This window comes from Scatophagus argus, chromosome 18, assembly GCF_020382885.2.
Source record: "Scatophagus argus isolate fScaArg1 chromosome 18, fScaArg1.pri, whole genome shotgun sequence".
In the NCBI taxonomy this organism is placed as follows: Eukaryota; Metazoa; Chordata; class Actinopteri; family Scatophagidae; genus Scatophagus; species Scatophagus argus.
In genome coordinates this window covers 4003711-4023633 of record NC_058510.1, presented here as the reverse complement: position 1 = coordinate 4023633, position 19923 = coordinate 4003711, and the positions used below count along the sequence as shown (strand labels likewise).

At 39.4% G+C, this 19923-nt stretch overlaps 1 protein-coding gene across 3 annotated transcripts in view; it reads right to left on the bottom strand.

The window, feature by feature from the left end:
* Nucleotides 1–19923, bottom strand: part of pip4k2aa (phosphatidylinositol-5-phosphate 4-kinase, type II, alpha a) — a 30927-nt gene that overhangs the window by 6697 nt on the left and 4307 nt on the right. For 2 of the 3 annotated variants that reach the window (XM_046370777.1, XM_046370775.1), the window contains exons 2-7: nucleotides 8984–9081; nucleotides 8736–8832; nucleotides 6948–7100; nucleotides 6155–6301; nucleotides 5629–5667; nucleotides 1736–1852 (exon numbers count right to left, since the gene is read on the bottom strand). In XM_046370777.1, the coding sequence (XP_046226733.1) occupies nucleotides 1736–1852; nucleotides 5629–5667; nucleotides 6155–6301; nucleotides 6948–7100; nucleotides 8736–8832; nucleotides 8984–9048 (618 nt within the window). In that variant the 5' untranslated portion in view covers nucleotides 9049–9081. The remainder of the gene's footprint in view (nucleotides 1–1735; nucleotides 1853–5628; nucleotides 5668–6154; nucleotides 6302–6947; nucleotides 7101–8735; nucleotides 8833–8983; nucleotides 9082–19923) is intronic. The other variant, XM_046370776.1, reaches the window with a different exon arrangement.

Sequence of the window (19923 nt, the reverse complement as noted above, 5' to 3'; positions counted from 1 at the left end):
ATACAGATTAGGCCTTTACACAGATTAAGACACAAATACATAGCACAGTATTAGAGCACATATATATATATATATATATACAGACATAGACCTCCAATTTGCAACAGATATGGGATGTACAACCTGCTAGACTGGATATAGATGAGACATAAAAAAGTTAATGAGGACGCAACTGCAAAGAGTGAAAGCATTTCGCAGGCCTGTCGCCTAAACTGACACCTCCGCTCTCACACTCATCCATCGTTCTACTCTTTCATTTTTAGCTGCCGTTTATTCTCTAAACGCTTCAATACATCTTATAACTTCTCCCAGTCATGCGTGGGATTCTATCAGTTGGCCTGCTGTTGATTCTCTCTGTTACAATGACTGCAAAGAAATGTGTCTGACTGCTGAGTGGTTCACTACACTGAGGTAGTGAGCAGAAAAACAGAAAGATATATCAGAGGCAAGAAGAAAGAGTGCGACACCAGTGAGCCTTGTAAGGCTGTGTGACAGGTGAATTTCTCCCCTTACTGAAAAAAAATGAATGTCGTTTCTTTTTGGTCTCCTGTCAGCCACCTGGAAAGTGGATCTTGGCGTTGGACGGAAGCGATGTCCTGCTGTCTTAAGAGGGACAAAACTTTTGTCTTTCTGTAGGATTTCTTGTATGCTAACACTTGGAGCCTCTGTATGTAGTTACATTCCTACTGATGAGCATATATTAACATCCACCAGCAGGTTTCACATGAGTGATAAGCAGCTTGTAAATTATGAGCTCCCACTGTAACGAACAGTGGCAGAATTTGTCTGAATTGTGCAGTTTACACACAATAAACTGTTTGTGTGTGAAAACAACTTGCTCATCTTGTGTTTCATGACCCAACTATTGCGGCCTCTGTACTGAAATCGGATTATCTAAATTATGATATTACAACTGCCACGTGCTGAACTGTTTTTGGATAACAGGCACAACCAGAAACAAAGAACGGAGATACTGTGAACAATACTGACTGCTTGATTTCAGAAGACTGCGGTTATTAAGAAACATTACGAGTCGCACTGCCTTTGAGCAAGATTAGCTGTGCATACTATACAGCACGAACGCTAAAAATCTAACAAGCCTGACTCATCTCTTAGATTAGCTATTAATTAATGTCCCGTGGCACCTGCTCAGCCGCAGCCAAATATATTTTATTTCACAAAACAAAGGCTGTAGTGCAGGACATGGAGCTGGGAAATTGTCTCAAGGAACTATTTACCACTGATTTAGAATATCAAATATACTCAGTTTCTACTGCGGAACATAGAAAGATTTGTTTAAGTTAGTCTCAGTATTGAAATAACAATACCAACAAAGCAAGACAGCTCTTCCTCAGAAATAAATTATCTTTACAGAAATGTAACAAGTACGTACTTCTCTTCCCATCTCTGGTTCCCTTATTTTTTTATTTTTTACCACGCAGTCAAACACTTCTTGCTCTCCAGTGTTTCAGACACACGGTGGCACTGAAGGAATGGTGCGAACAAAAACAAACTGGCATAAATCAAACTGAACTGGCTGACAAGTTGAGCAAAAGGTGACTGTAAATGGATGAAACTAGTGCGGCCTTGAAATAACAGTTTATCAACTTGGAGAAGACGAGGAAACGAAAATACTCGGCCATACAAAATAAATAAATTTTTTTAAAAAAACAAAACAATAAAATAAGATTGGTTTAATAGATCATGCCTGGTATATGAGCCCTGGTTCTCTTACATCTCTTACGTGTTTCATGGCGCAGTAAAAGCGCGTGGCAATCCGCAGTGTTTGCAGCCTTTGCTGAACGTTACCAGATTTGGGCCGCGGGGGCACATCCTCTGGTTGGGGCGGCTGCTAGAAAAGGGGAAGCGAGGGAGGGATGGTAGGGTTGGAGGAGAGGAGAGAAGGAAGGAGAGAGGAAGGGAGGAAGGAAGTTGGAAGTAAAGGCAAAGTGTTTAAAATGTAACAGAACACAACTGTTTTTGTTTTGTTTTTAAAGATCGGTAGAGGGTTGGAAAGGGCAACAACGCGAGCGACCCGTACGATCCAGTCTAGGTGTTTATAATTCTTTGAAGGGGTCAATAAAATTATCTGTGTTCAACAGGTTCGGCCAATGACGATATAAATAAGTATAATAATTTTTGCTGCTATTCTAGTTCTGTGCTAATGGCTTCATTAATCATTTTTACCGTCCCTACAAATTATACCTAAATGTTCAAATGTATATTCTATGCATGCTTGACTCTGGTCTGCCCACACTGGTATTAAATGCCTGGTAGAGAAAGAGAGCAACCTGGCAGCGCTACACTAAGGAGGCTAAGAGCTGGAACTACGAAGAGCAAGGAAACAACGGCAAGCTAATTTCCATTCTATGAACCTGTGTTCGGCCAATCCTCTATTCAGGTGTGGTACTACCTCTAACGGCTTACAATTACTGGACAGTTCACACTCAGTCATCCTGTCACATTAAAGTCATGCGCCTCCACCGGAGGTACCAGCTGTAGCTGGTGTGAGCAGACAGAAGGGAGTTAATGAAAACAACGTAACAACTGCAGCATGTAGCTACCGAGTGGAGACATAATGGAGACAAGTGGTTTTCCACATTCCAGGGCCAGTGGGGCCTGTAGCTGTGTAAAAACATACAAACACAACCTCTACACGTTCCAAGCAACATAACAAATACTGCAGTTGCGCATGTTACCTGCACCAGTCTTTGCTAAATTATGGGCCAGTGGCCTAAACAGTTTTTTTTTTTTTTTTTTTTTTTTTATATAAGGTAAAGTAAAACAAAGTAACTAGTATGAACTGATGACCAAATTCACCTCGAGCAGGTTGTGGTTGAGATAATCTGAAAGTAAAAAAATAAAAACAAATTTTAAAAAAATGTGTAAACTTATCATGTACCAATCATCGCAATGTGTCGCTGCTGCTGTCTGACAGTCAAAACCCTGAAGCAGCAGCTGTAAGATTAACAAAATCTATTTTATGGGGGGGAAAAAAAAAAAAAGAAAAAAAAAATGTCATGTGTGGATAAAACAGAACACGTCCACAAGGTGCAACAGAATGCGGCTGGTGTTCATACACATCAGAATGTGTTAGAAATAACGTAACGTCAAAACAAATGCAGAATAAACATTATATATCATGCAGATACATGCATGAGAGGGAGACAGTCATGCAGACAGGAAATAACCTTGCTGTGCTTGTTGTTTGTGTGTATGTGTGAAGTAACTTTTTCTTTTTTACACACACACATTCGTGCACACACTGTACCTTCTGAACAAAACAAATAATTGAATATGTTGCACCCTCTTCCTCATTTTAAGCATGCAGTGGGTAACTGCAGGTCGGTTCTACACGTCTTTTTGTAAGATGTTTCAGTGCGTCTCTTGTCAGATCCTGGTTTGATGACTGAGCCTTAGTTGTGTCTCTATAACCATTTTTAAGTGTGGTGTGAACATGTATCCACTTTAAAAAGTATGGGTAAGATCATGTACTGAGTGATAACTGTGAATGGTTTCACATGTGGAGGCAATTACCGTAAAATGCTTACTGTATTAGTTACATTGCATTGAAATGTAAAACAACCACAGGATTCCCCACAGACTAATAGCAACAACGTGCATTAACTTGTGAGTTAAGAGTCTGTGGTACTTAGCTCTGGAAAAACACTCATGTCAGCTTGGCAAGAATGTACTGTAATGCTACTGAATTTCTACTGCTGGACCGTAAATGATATTTCACACACAGCAGAGCTGCAGACAAACAGAGGTCTGGCTCGTGTGTGTTAAATCCTCAGCGGCTTTTTTTTCCACTCATTTTAACCCCAATAACTTTTGCGTCTTCTTCCATTTACAGTAAGCTATATTTAGCTCTGGGATTCCCCGAAGTCTTCCACGCCTCGCTGAATGATGCCCCATGGTTGGTTTTACCCTGCAAAAACCTGGTGGAAAGTTCAACCCCTCTGGGTCAAAACTGTGACACTCTTATATAAAAAACCTTGCTCGCGGCAGACAAAGCTTTGCAGAGCGACACGTGGAAACATGCAATGAAAAAAAAAAAAAAGAGGAAAAAAATCACTGTGGACAACCAGCCTCTTCCAATACTGCTGAGCTGACAGGTCAAACAAACAGGTGCTCCAAAGTCACTGTATTCAAGGACACTGTCAGCAACTACCGGTATCATCAATCAAGAGCTCAAAGCCTTTTGACTATAAAAATAAAATGTATATATCTGGTAGAGTTTTAATGGGAAGCACAGCAGACCATCGGGTCCATTGGAATTTCAGTGACACAATTCACTTCTCACAAGTGACTCTGTCCAAGCAGCCAAAAGCCAAAAACTCAAAAAGCCAGACCCTCACAAACAGCAGCATTTCCCTCACAGTCAATCACTTGTCAATTGCTCATATATACTGCTCTCACACACACAGTCAGACACACATATACACAGAAAACATAACACACACAGGACTAGTCACCATGAGACATGTGACTGAATACAACTGTAAACCCAACACACACACACACAGCTCTCAATCTTTCACACACAGACAGCAAGCAGGGAAGAGCAGAAGCGAGGTTAGAGGGGATGAAGCAAATTAAAGAGACACAAATAGCGTGCAGGGAATAGGCAGGGAATGGGGTGATGAAGCAGGTGCTAACTGAAGGAGATGGATATTTGCTACTGTCATCCTGACCCAAAGGCAAACAAAAGCTGACACCAAAGTTGTGTTCATTGATCCATTTGGGTGATGACAGTGAGCTTGGAATAGTTTGAAGCTGTACTAGTTATTGAAACCACTGGAAACCCAGTTTGTTCTCTCTCTCATTCTATCATTGTCCACATGGCTTTTAATATTCATGGAGTTCATAGAGTTCATTCAGAATAACTGACTAATTTTCAGTGCATGGTGTCAGCGGTTAAATTACTTGAAAGACAGACAATGCTAAGTTTCATATTTAGTGTATTTGTAAATAAAATGTACAGTTTCTGAATACTTTATAATGTCCTTGTACCGTAGATGGATATGACACTAGAAACGAGACATCAGCAGCACTTTACTGCTTTGTATCCATCTGTTCAATCCACACAGACTCCGACCTCCACTGTCATCCGAGCCAACTGTCCCTTTCAGCAACGTACCTCCTGTTGTGCTGTAAGGACAGTGGCCTGTCCAGCGGACAAAAATAATTTTCAAGGAAGCTACGTGAAAGGCAGTACAAATGGTCATTGTTGATATCTACTGGCTCGATTGTTTCATTTACTCCACAACATGTAGAAAGTGGGAGATTATTTCACTAAATACAAATGTAACAGTTATTAAAATGCGGCTTGCGTACTGACTTGCAACAACATGGTGTCGATGTGGATTGATAAACCTGTATCATATCAGTTCTGCGAGACAGACGAGGGACAAACAACTGAAATATTCCACTTTAAAGACGAAGAGACGCCGGGTAGATTGTCTTGATTTTTCTGACGTGTCTGTCAATTTTTGACATGTTTCTAATCATTATTGTTATTTCTTTTAAGTATACACTAAGGGTTAAGAGGTTCAGCCTGTGCTTAAGTTTAAGTTGTGTGGGTATGACTAACAGTGGATGCTGGCTCACGACGGGTGACTGTACCTTCTCCTTGTCGCTGGCCTCTCTTGCCACAGTGGAACCCTAGAAACAAAGGAAAGAAATAACTCTTCATAACCTAGCTGTTACTGAAAGCACTAGTTTTCCCCTCACCAACCTACATACACATATTACCCCGGTGCATGTTTAAACATGTTTGGCTGTATCTTAACATAAAGTCAACACCTCACTTGACCTTCTTTAGGGATACTAATACATGACCTTTTTAGAAGCCTGTCTTGTACATGAGCTTTTATGAAACATATCAACCGTAAAACAGGCTCTAAGTTGTTGTCGACTTGAGAAACGCTATGTTCACTTTATGTCTCTCCTCTGCTCTGCAGCATATAGCTGTTAAAAGTTACAATTTCAAAATAAAGAATTTATATTTTTGTTCAGTGGTCAATCTAGACCTGTACAATTATAGGAGAAACAGTGCTTTTTATTCTTGTTCCAAAAGCTCAGATGATCAGTGCAACATGATCAATTTCCGTGCTTCCTGTTTTTCTCTTTATTTGCTTTCCCCTCTTACCTTGAGATCATATTTTTTGTAGACAGAAAGCCGGTGAGAGAAGACATTGCGAGTAACAATCATGTAGGTCTCATCTCCATCCACGGTGAGTCGGTACATCCCCAGAAACTGAGGCAGCAGTGTGTTGCCATGGCACTCCACAATGAACTAATAAAAGAGAGAAAGGGATATCAAATGATGGCCCTTTTGTAGTCACAATGTATGTTTACTGTGTACGTTAAGAGGGAAGACTGTGGGAAATAGAGAAAATAAGGTCTATAAAACACAGCATGATCCCTTTATGATTTAGTGTCACTCTGTGTTCAACAGTAGTGTGATAAACAGACAAGAGGGCTCTAATCTACTGCAATAGCTGTCCTGGGTAATTGTATGAACCTGTACCCTGGCTGTTTGTGACATTTATCGACCAACCCAAAATCAATAGGCAGAGCAAAAGTTGTAAAATTGCATCATTAACGTTGACACTATGCCACAGAGCACTGGGTGAAAAAGTGCTTGACTTGTGTGCGTAGGCCTGTTTGTCATGCAGGCAGACAAAAGGGTACAAATAAATAGTTTAGTAAAGCAGTCCCTCTTTGAACAGGCTCTTTCAGAGAACAAGAGCAAACAATAGCCTCTCTAAAGTGCTGTGGCCCCCACAAGGAGATTGCTGTTTGTTTCAGTGACAGGCTTTAGTCAAAATCTGTTTATGAGTTATTTTGAGTCTACCACAGGCACATGAAAGCCTGTCTTTGGGAAGAATCGAGGCTTGTATTTATATACAGTATATTACTGGCTGCTAGGCTGTTATCACCTGATGATATTTCTTTAGAATGTTATGCATCTCTGCAACGTCCTCGCTGCTGATGGTCTTGATGACGTAGCGTTTGTCATAAGAGGTGTGGAAGCGGGCCCCGCTCCGTCCCTGGGCCTCACTGTTCAAGGGAGCACTGCGCGTCAGTGAGTTCTGCAAACACACAGAGCAAAGACAGAAAGGCCAAATGACGACCATGTTTATGTACACACTGAGACATGATTATCTCGTCATCTTGACTTTTTGCAAAGTCAAGTTTTGCACATGCATAACTCGCACAGTGCGTTCAGAGACCCAAGACGTGTTTATTACATGTGTTTTACTTGTCTGAAGGTTTGTAACTAAATACTGGAAACATTTTTTAAAAGTAGCTGTTCAACTATGAGTCAGAACCCATTTGAACTTCAAACAGATAGCGGTGTAACTATATACTCCCTGTTGACTGATCTTGTTGTGTATTTGAATGAGTCCCACAATACAGCATGTTCTGCATCTAGCTCCTTGTTGTCTGACCACCTCCCACTCTCCAGTCTAAACATGTGGGGTTCTGACCCCTATGCCCGCTGCCTGTCTAAACCTACACTCAGACACAAACAGCTGCTGCCCAGACTTTGGAACTCAAAAGTAACATGATCCAACACCCCTGGCTCAATGCCTCATTCTCCAAGAATTCCTCATGTCCTCTGCCCTCACTACCCTCTTCCAATCATAGCATCTTCTGCTTGGATTGCAAAGTGAGCACTAACCTTTAAGGTGCATCCTAAAACTGTTAAGCAGCATTTCTTTTGGTGTTTAGAACTAAAAATGGTTGCAGTCTTGTTTCTGGAAGTTAAAATAGCAGGGAGACATAGAGGGATAGCTACAATCCCCGTGTAACATTGAAGTGGTTTGTCTCACAGGCTGAAAATGTTAAAGAGGACCTTCATCTGAGGCTGGCATAGATGAAAAGCTTTAGTTAATATTCTAATGTGTTTGATTTAGTTAGTAATTTTCTCCACTGTGCACTCATCATAATGTGAGCAAAAAAGCTGATCTGCTTGCACTTCAGCTACCCTCCCAAACTTAATTCAATTTTGCTAGAACTGCTCATTAAAAGCAACACTGCTGTGTTTCATCAAAATAGAAGGCCTGCAGCTGGTGACGCCCCTTGTCGGCAATGGGGAATATTACCAATATAACATAAACAATATATTTAGAGCAAGGGCAAAGAGGAAAAAAAAATCAAAACCAGTAACCCTTTTAGACCACAATGTGACTAATGCCTCATGAAGGAAAGGAGTTTTGTGCTGAGAATGTCATGACATTCCTTCGCACTGGCCAGTGTCTTAACACCCCCAACTGCCCACTCACTGCAGCCAGCCGAACCCTAATGTAAACATGTGAGAAGGACAGCTGCACTGAGCTGGGACACAACGACCTCCAAATACTGCCAACTCATTGCCTGCACTGGGAATGGGGATTTACTAGGAAAGAGTGGGAAGCAAAAGAAGAGAAAGACTTGGATGAAACAAATGAAGGAAAGGAAAAAGCACAACAGAGTGACAGTTTAATAGTTAAGCTCATGGTCAAATTTGTTCAAGTGTCTGTTGCATCAGGTGGTTACTTTACTAGATGGATAAGATTAAGATGCATTTCAGGTTGACCTGCTGCCTGTAAAATCATCCAGCTATCTATAAGAGCTGGCGCTCTCTTATGTGACAAGTCACACTTATCTAGTAATAAAAAGATGACAAAACAAACTGCACATCTGACTCATAAGTGGTGGTAAAGTTGCCAGGCTTTTCATACCAAGAAGTCCTGATCATCGATGCCAAACCGCTCTCTGAGGTTTCGAAACACAAGAGGACAGTACTCCTTGAACTTGAAATGGCTGGGCATATTCTCCCTGTGTGTATACAAAGATCAGAAAACACCCGTGATACAGTTGATGAGATGCTGTAGGTCCTAAAGAATATATCAGAGAATTATGAAAATTACACATTCCAGTGTTATCACTGTTCTTAAATTAAACAGTTCTATACTTCAAAAGACCTTACTTGTTGAAGAGGTGGTTGTCCACTTTGATCTTAGAATAGGCCTTGAAGTCATCTGGCATGAGCATGATGGGAATCTGAACATGGCTCAACTCATTTATCTGAGAAGAAAAACAAAACATAGGAAAAAACATTTACTTCACTTGATATAAGCCTTGTAGTGAAGGTATGCAGCAATTATAGTTTCCCTTATATGTTTACTATTACATGTGACGATGGCATTAAATGTTGTGACAGGAATTCTATAGATGTTCAACCAGCTAGCTGTGAACTTCACACTCAACTCATGTAACCTTTTTTATGATCCAATATTATCCGAGCCAGTGAAGTGCCACAGACTGGTGGAAAGATCTGCACGCCCATAACTTCACATGAGTCTTCACAGCATTACACCCTGCCTCTAAAAACATGTTCAATAACAGATGGCAAACACATATAAATAAGCATTTGGTTCTGGAACTGGTAAAAGGGAGAAAGAGTTGGCCAAGATGCCACTCAATATATGTTTATGGGCCTGTACACCTTAAATAAATAATAAAATAATGATAATAAAACTTTAGGTAAGAAGAAAAATTAATAAATTAATGTCACTTTTCCTTTGTTAACCACCTCAGATAACTGAGTAGCCAACCATAACAGCCACAAAGATGAACTGGCACCTGAAGATGTTTTCTCCAAAATCACAGCAACCTGATGACAAGCTATTAGGGCTAATTTACGATTCAGGTCAAATACTCTGGTGCAGGTACTCGATCAGTACTGATTTCTGGCACACAGAACACCTGGTGATGTGAGCAGTTTACAGATTAGATTTTCAAGACGCTGTAGCTGACAGGGTTGAAGGACAGCTGTAGGGCACAAACGAATGTACATACTGCAGCTTCAAGGTGTCTTCCATGTACAGATAAAGACAAGATGAGGACTTGCAGGTTAGAGAGGAGAGACAAAGAGACATCATATGTATGTATGAGTGAAAGTTAAAGTTATGAGTCACTCCTGCAAAGATGATAATCTTAATATCATGCAGTATGTGATGCACTGCTATTTCCTAATCTTCCAGTTGAGTGTCTTCACAATTCAAGAGCAGATATTCACTTCTCATTCTATGTGTGATGACATTTAACCTCATCTGCACTTCCCTCGATGTGCATGTTGAAATGCATTTTTAAAATTAAATGGTGACTTTGTCGTAAACTACAAAGGAGCACTCATTTTTTTAGTGCGCTCACATTACTCTTTTCAGATAGATTACTTGTCGCAAACAAATCAACACAATTAAGGCTGTGTTAGGAAACCTTTCAAATGAAAGAACCTCTGAAGTGTACTTTGAGTTTCTAAAGTGATTATATTTTCAAAATGTCATATGAAATATCTGAGTCTTAAGTATGACAATAATTAAACTAGACATTGAGTTCTATCAGTTGTGTTAGACTGTTAACATTTAAACGATTATGAATGATTGTACATTTATGGTCAGGTACAGAAGGCTTCAATAAACCTTGTGCACTGAATAAACAGCAGGGCTTCAAACACATAAGGTACATTGCAGGAGTTTCCATTTGAAACTGGCCATGCGTCACATTGCTGTATTACGTGGACATGACATTTGTTATGACTCAGACACAGCTTGATACAAATATGATGTGTGCGTGTGTGTGTGTGCACGCTAGTGTATGTATTGTTGGCTGCAGGCAGTGTTGGCAGGTTGCATGAATCTATTAATAACCTGTCATTCCACAAAGCACACTTATAATGTTGGTGCGACTGAATAATCTCAAACACTCAACTTTGACCAAATAGAAAATTAACCACAAAACATGTGAAGGAGCGAGTGTGTGTATGCTCTTCTACAGTACATTCCCAGATTTACTTCAAACTTTATACATTGCTCACAGACATACTGTGCAGACAGACAAGAGGTGGGGTCATATCACAATTCCAGCAGCTGCCTTTGAAGAATATTTTTTACCATTGAGGATTGAGTGTGGCTGAGTATTACAGCAGATGGTGCAGAGAATGGCCTCAGCATGACTGACTAACCCATGAAAGTGTTTGGCATATTTCAGGTGGCCATAAGGAAGTACGCTTTTTAAGACAATGTAGCTTAAACATGTTCATAACATTAATTCCCATGACTTTATTTTAGACTAACACCAATACAACGCACGGTTAAGTCTTTAAATTGGATGATCACACCTAACTTATGCCAACAGACTGATTATGATTAGCAGGTTGACCTCAGAAGACTACTTGATCCTGTGGCCTCTTAAATTAGAGATTCCTGTATTTAGAACTAGAGTTTAAACATTAAGGATTGACTTAGATGAATGAACTGCTCAGTCAGGATAAGCATAAGTTTTGTGGCTAAATTCTCTCTCAGTTGTGGGGTGTGTCATCTGTGTCTTTCTCCTTTTCCACTGACCCACTTTTATGTCTGATGCAATTTTTGTGACCAGGTAAATGAGTCTGTACTCAGAAAGTTGACAGTAGTGGAGATGGCAGCACAAATGGGGCAGAATAAATATAGAAGTAGCCTACTACAGGATTTATTTGGGAAATTAGCAACATTAATGGTCCGCTTTGTTTTGCTCACTTTTAAAAGCACAAACTGCCCAAGGCAAGAGCTGGCAGCAAGTAGCCAGTGTGTTGGCAAAGCAGTTTAGCTGAAAATGTCCTATCAGACAAACTGAAGATTTACCAGACCAACATATTGTAAAAGCTATGTGTTGTAAAGCACATAATATATTCAAAGAATTTCTTTAAACTGTTTGTTATGAGGACTCATTAATGATATAATGTTTTGCTTTACTGGTCAAATGAAAAACAAATCTTCATGACGATGTCTGCAAAAGCATGTCCAGTGATGGGAGAAAGCCTGCCTTTGGTTGTGCACTATTCCAACCTGCCTTAAAGCACTTACGCAAACATGCACAAATTGAGCACAATAGCTTTTCAAGAACAGAAGAAGCTGTTCTTCAAGCTGCATATAGCACTCTGATGTTATCTTACTGTCAGTGAGAGTTACAACACTGAAAATCCATAAACTTTAAATTTCCTCTAGGATTAATGTAAGCTTTTTAAGCAAAAGAAAAGAGAAGAAGCATGTGAACACAGCCTCAGTGTGCATCATTAGCAGGAGAGTATTTTTAGGAAGGAAACCTTTGAGTTGAAAACATCTGAAAAGCATGAACAAGAAAGCATGAGAAAAAAATATGGAGAGGAGGGTGTTCAAGAGACAGAGCAAACAGAAGACAACAGATGCCATATCCAAGTATATTTCAGTGCCCTTGTGTGACAGGCACAGACGTCACAGTGACACCACAGCACAGATGAATCCTGGGTACTCAGCGGGGAGATGTCGCCTCATCAACAAGGCTGTGTTTCACATTAGGGCAGAGACAATGCCTGACCTTCCCAAGCACACATGCATATCTGTGAGGACCCTATAGTACTGAACATTAACCCTAATGAAATTTATAGCAACAAACAGAAATTACTGACACATAACTGTACCCATAAAAATGCTATGGGATTATCTGTTAAGAAACAGGTATGAATGGTTCCCTTGAGCAGACTCAGAAAACAATCTGCATCAGTTTGAAATATTCCAAATTCTACTCCTACACCCACGTTTCCACTGTTACTGTTAAGTGGCAAATATTCCTCTTACTGTGATTAAATACATGCTATTCTAAAAACTGTGAAGAGTGCATGAAAGAGTCTGAGTGAGAACGACTACTGTACCTTGGGCTATTTTCACAGGCCACACTTTTGACAGTCAATGTTATGTACCATTTTTTGTCGGGGGGTAGGCACTGATTTTAACACGGTGTTGCCCTGGTGCTAAATGTTTTAAAGAGGGCCTACATTGAAGTGTGGCTAATCTATTATATCAACCTAACAATCCCTTGGAGAACCTAATCCATGTTAAATAACCTTTGTAGTACTACTTCTCTATCTGCTAAACACTTGACATAATTTCCATCTTGAGCATAGTTAGGTTCTGGTGTTTGTTTAATCAGATGCCTTGAGCATATCTGCTTATCTTCCTGCAGTTATCAAACTTGCAGACAAATTTCACACTACCACTTCCTGTTTGTCTCCATGGTGATACAGACTGGTTTTCCGGCCTAGAGTGAAGCAAGTGTGTGCTGTTTCTCCATTGGACAGGAAGTTGGTGAAGAGAGCGTGCACTGTCAGCAGCATGGCATTGCCTTATCTCTCTGAACAATGACAGACAGAAAAGGCATTAGACAGCTCATTGATAGTGTTGACAGCAGTCAAACACATTTCTCTTGGCAAAGAAATATGGATCTAATAATACAAATGACTGGATTGTTTCATTAGCACAAGAAATACAAGGATAATGAAAATATCAGAATGGATAGAAACCTCTCCCAAAGTCAGAAAGGAATGAAGGATGACTAATGAGACATGCCATCAGGATGTGTGGCCTGCGGGGAGGCATTTCACAATAAACAGAAAAGCTATGATTATCATCTTTCTTATCTTTTCTCATTTCTAACTCAGTTACTGACTTGCAAGCTACAACCTGAATGTGTCACCACTCACCAATGTATAAAGTCAATGTATAGTGATGTGGCAATTCTGTCAAGTTCCTCTTGAAATTTTCCTTAGCAAAGGTCAGTGATTATATTTTTGTCACCATTCCCACCAGTCCTTCAATATCAATATCTTCAGTCATCTGCCTGATACAATCTTTATTTACACAATATTATATATACATATTTCTGCCAAAAGTCAACAAAAACATGTGAAATTTTGAGACCATTTTTAAACCCAATGCTTGCATGTCCCACTGATATATTTAAAACTAGTGGCTGTTTTTTCTACTTTGTATTCAACTCTTCTCTTGTTCACAATGTTGTGATTTCACTGTTATCAATATATGAACAAGCCTTTACTGGATCCCGAATAACTATACCACATGTATCTTTCTCATTCTACAAGCCATAATTCTACCATGCCACACACCAGCCACAAGTGTAAGAAGACAATCAGTCAAAAATCAGTATGTGCTTCAACTGACACTGTAATTGTATTCCATAATTTAAAAATCTTTAAGCCATGACAAGTATAATACAACCCTACTCTCAATCCACTTTAAGATTATCATATCTTACTCTTGGGTCCAAATCTAACTTTACAAAACAACAAATGGTTGGACTGGACTGTTTTTGTCAGGGGTTTTGTCCCATTACAATCTTGAGTCTACAGTCCTGTAATTTTGTAAAAGGTATATAGCTTGCGGTTTCCCTCTGCTCCTGCAATTTTGCCTTGTACGTAGCAGGAGTTAACAAAACTGGAGTTTTTCAGTTTATGCAATAACTGAAACATATGAGAGTTGGGAAAAGCTTTAAAAACATCAGTCACTATGTCTGATGTTACAGCTGTCAATGATGTAAAGGGAAATAGGACACATGATCTAAAAAGTGACTCTTGGAATCTTGGGCGGATTCCCACTGAATTTTCTTCTAAAGGTATTTGGGACAGGCGAACTACAGACACACCCTGCTGAAGGACTGGACATTTGACCTTTAACGGTCCGATAGTGCAAAACAAAAGGTTACCTACAGCTGTGGTAGATTGTACAGACTGTGCACCTGACCTTTCACTGACCATTTAACAAGGCTATTACATCATCATCTGATCATTTATAAATCCCAGACAGAACTATTTATATCATTTAGCAATTTTAACAATACAACATAAAGATGAATACAGATTATTTTAGGATCCAACTCAAGCCCTTTTGGGTGGAAAACACTAGTAGTATCTGGGTGTGTGTATCAACATTGACAACTTCAGTGCCAGAGGTAGCCCTTACTCCCTTTCCTCCTGCTGCTAACAACAACAGCATGGAGAGGTCAGACATTACGAGGTCACTCAGCTGATAAAAGTGGAGCAGTGACAAGGTAAAATGACTGCTGCAAAGTGTGTACAGGTGCTAGTGAGACAGAGACGGGACCTTGGATGAATAGAACCACCTACCTCACTAAGATGTTTGTGATGAAATTAAAAGAGACATCTGCATTCACATCAGACACTAACAGCTCGTTCAAGTTTATTTTAGTTAATGTCAGGCACTCAGTCACACACACACACTCCAGGGCTTAAAAAAACCTATGTTCCAGCATATAATTAACACAAATATTATACAATGTCAGCAACTTCTATAATCAATGTCAGCACCTATTTACAACAGACATGCTCCTACCTATGTTGAAACACATAAATTATAGCTGTCTTCAACACATACACCCATGCAGACAGCTCAGCAAGTGTGATGTGTGTGAAGTCAGTGCTGTGAAAGGCCAGATATTAAAGGATATAGTGGTTTAGACTGACTGAGCAACAAACAGGCTTATGGTATACGACCTGTCCTGTTGGTTGAATCAAGCCGCTGAGCAACATGTCGCGGGGCATTTACGCAAGGAGTGTGCCACCGCATAGTGACTCGTAGCGAAGGACACACATAAACACACACACACACATAATAGGCACGTGCAGGCATGTTTGAACGCAAGCAGGAGCAAACAAAAAAGAAAATGGTTAGAGGTTTCTGGAGACGCACACTCGGACAAAACCACAAGACGATGCTTCCTACAAGTTTCTCTTTGGTTTGTCATTGCCTCTGGGAGCCAGGAAGTAAGGCTCCAGCTTTTCTGTTTTCCTCACCCATAATCATCACACATATTAGCTGTAGGTCACTCCTGCAGATATTTATAGCATCCCCTCTTATGCAATGCACAGAAGCAGACACAGCTAGTCTGAGACACAAAGAGAAAAAAACTGGGAGAAAGAGGGGAAAGTAAGCCAGCTAGACAGGATGACAAAGAGGGACAATGACAAAAATAGTGAATGAACCTGCAAGACGTGCAGAGTTTAAGGGAGGCACTGCAAGAGTGTAACAAAGGGAGACACTCAGAAAAATAAAAAAGTAAAACTTAAGGAAGCTCAAAACAAAAAGGAAGAACAGACTTGCATAAGTTGCCTAAATCAGCTTTTCCCAAACTTTGGGTTGTGACGAAAAATTGATTTCAGAGCAGTTTTTCTGGGCCGCTAATTAGCTGAGTATTATACATAACAATGCTATATATAATGCCATATTATTGTCACTACCTTGTTGTTGTTTATTACATTCAGCCAGATGCAAATTAAAATAATGACTCCTGGGTGTTCATGTGTATTTGTAAATAACCGTGTATATTACTTTATTTAATTTTTATCCTATTCTGTTCTGTGTGTATGTATTCTATGTACATGTTTACTGACTGAGGACATAAATTCTAACATTTTACTTATCATGTTTAGTATTTGATTGATGATGACTAATTTTATAGCTTTGAACATATTACCACATCGTAATATGTGAATTTGTTATTGAAACTACCAAAATAACATAGTAGCTGCAGTCTACACTACACATACTTAATTCAGGTTAAGGATCCAGGAGACTTACCCAAACTCAAACCACTGGCTTACTCTAACCCTTACAACGCATAAGTCTTCAACCTAAAATTTAATGATGTACTTTATGGATTCAGCATCTTGGTCCAAAGTTGTCAAGGCCCACACCATAAGGTTTTGGGACCACCCAAATACAGAAATACTGTATATTGTCTACACATGGACAGTATAAATATTTATATAGCAAACTGTCTGTTAATCAACTCTGTGTTTCTTTAACGTTTTTTCCATATGCTTTTTATTTAGGAGCACACCTTGGGAACAAAAGTTAGCGAAATGTCTGATAATAAAAAGTTAAACAGGTGACATTCAGGTTAGGAGCTGCTGAACTCAGAGCTATGGTTACACAGTGGGTGTCTCACACTGTGACAACACAGCTTTCCAGCCAGTGACAAATTCACTCAAAAAAAACAAAAAACAAAACAATAATAAAGCATATTGTGACACCTTTACATTTTCAACATCAGTGATATCATTTACCCTTGATTAAAAGGGATCGTAAGAGAACAATCACTTAACCTAAGCCAGGACTGTATCCCATTTACAGATTCACAAATGTGAAGGTGAAGGAGTAAATTTTGATCCAGTTTCCAATGCAGAGACAAAAGTACTGTCACAAGGTGTTCAGGACATGGAAACATTCTTTAAACGTACATGTCAGTGTTAGTTAGGACCTGAATTATTGCCAACAAACCCAAAATAGTCAGTGTTGTCCTCACATGTTTGATCCAAAAGGTGAACACATTGACTTTAAAAGGGTTAGTGTTCCTATGGTTGTTTTGCAACATTCACCCACTGCAGCTGTTTCATCATGATGGCTTTTTTTCTTTCACAACCATAAATGGACCATGAATTAATTCCTATACCCTAAGTTTTGTCTTTTTTTAAAATGATTTTACTTTCAGGGCCAAACACAATAAGAGTGTTGATGTATTTAAGAGCCAAGATTTACAGGGTTTATACTTGCATATGAAAGCTACTACATTCATGAAGAATATATAGGATATCACAGGACACAACCAAGATAATGTTCTTTCATATCTTGTGGGCAATAATTGTGCTTTGTGTCTATTCTGTTCATGTCAGCACATATCCAGCACGTGCACACAGTAATTCCTCTCAGACTGACATGAAGTGAAGCAGTAGGCTACTTTCACAAGCATAAAGTACAGAGGGAAAGGCACTCGTTTACAGAACATACACTGGGGAAGTCCAATCAAAATTTTGCGATTGTTAGTTTTAGACCGATTTTGTGGACTGTAGTTTGTTTGAGCTTTTACACCTACTAAGCTGAGATTTCCATTGGAAAAAAAAATTATAGCTTTGACCACAGTCCATTTCTGTAGAATCTTGAGCATGTATGTATGTAACCTATTCAGGCTCTGAGGGATGTAGGTAAAATAGGAAGTATCAGGATTAAAGTAAGCCGCTACACACCTTTTGCCACACAAAGAAACCTCAAAACATATATTGTTGGCTTTTCTTAGCCTTGGATGATTGTGATGGCTTACACTGAATGTCCTGAGCCACATTCATGTTTGCTTTATTTTGATGTATCCTATCACTCCATCTGACTCATTCTACATAATATCTTTGCTTCAGTTGACAAACAGAGAGGCATTATCTGTGGCTCTTCTTTACTGTCTAGATTACCTTATCAACAAGGCTCCATTCCAACGTAGCCGGTTCAGTCATTTAAGAATTGTGCTTCTAGAGCAATAACACTTTAATGAGCCTGGTTTTCAGGACAAGCCTAAGTTGATGCATCTGACTGACAGGCCACAGCTGGTGTAAGGGGTGGGGGTTATATTTTGCAGAACGCGTCCATGTTAACTGTAGTTTGGTTGCTTTCTCAAGAACGGGTATTCATTCCTTTGCAGTGTCACGTTTTTACAGGTTTAGGTTACTTTTGCAAACTCCATGCTGGTAACACTTCCAACCTACAGTCTTCACAGCCTCTGGCAGGAACTCAACTGGGCGACCTGGCAGTGAATGTCATTTTTACATTGCCAGTGGTATGAAAAACAGAGTACCCTATGAAGTAATTAGAAAAACAGCATGGGAGGTAGCCTAAGGCATAAGGAAATGTGCCATCGGCAGCTCTGTATTGTGTTATGCAATCCAAGAACAGTTTGAACACGTACAGTCTAGATTCCAAAAAAGTTGGGACGCTGTGTAAAACATAAGACCGAAGGTAATAATTTGCACTACAACACTACAAAGTCAATACATTTAAAGCTTTACCTGCTCCACTTCCTTCGTTTTTGTAAGTACATCCTTATTTTGAATTCGGTGCCAGCAACACATTTCAAACAAGTTGGTACAGGGGCAACAAAAGACTGGGAAAGTTTTTTGGAATATTTCTTAATTAAACAGGTTCATTGATAAGAGGTGATAGTCATGATTAGATATGAAGAGTTCATCCTTCTACATGCAATAGTAAGCATGACAGGTCTGCATATAGTTAGATCTGGTAAAATATAGATTGATAGGTATTCAGCCTGTTGCAAAGCATGGTTTCTCAAATCTGTTCTGAATAAAACCTCCTTAGTAAATCGATTAAAAATCTCTCAAAAAGAAAATAAACCATCAACATTTCATGTGCTGTCAGAGTTACTTCTGGTACAAGTAAGTCGATCATCTTCATGTGCACAGCATAAGTACTTGGTAGTGTAGCTGTATGGTGCAGTTATCTCTGAAATCTATTCCTGTTTTTTTCTTCAGAAGCGCACAAGTAGGTGTGATTTTGAGGGGAAAAGTACGAGAGAATTGATTGATGATCAAAATTAAAAAGCTCATTTTAATTGATTTTCTATTTAAAATTGAATAATTGCTTGGAGAGGACGCGAATTGTTATCTTCATTCTCACTTCTTACCACTCTGGCAATGGTGATTTTCCTTTAGTGCTGGCTAAAGCGTCTTTGGAAGATCACCAAAATTTCAAAAACCCTGTAGACAGGGAAAGTTTACGACTACTCACTCATTTGGACATTCATGAAATCTATAAATAGATGATCTAAATAATATGAATCCATTTAACTTTGGATGAAGACCTTCGAGTTAAGTCTTAACACAGACTGCAGTAACCACACCATTAAAGGGAAGAATTTTGTGTGCCTTCTTGGAAGACAATCTAGCTGACATATAGATGATAAATGACATATCATTCCTGATGATGGTATCAGCTAAAGTGAGTGGACAATGTATCACTGTTCATCTTTTTCTGAGATTTTAAGTGACATTCCAAAAGTGAACAATTAAGCAATACTGCATAGGTGCATGGACGTGAACCTCTTGTGTACCTTTCTTCACCTTCACATGCTCAGACTTAATGCCAAAGCCAGGTGACTGTAATCGACAGACTACAGCTTAGATACAGAATAAGTGCTTTGGATCTTTAGCTGTCTTGGCCCCACATCAGTCTATCTAGAGGCTGCATAATCCATGCTAAA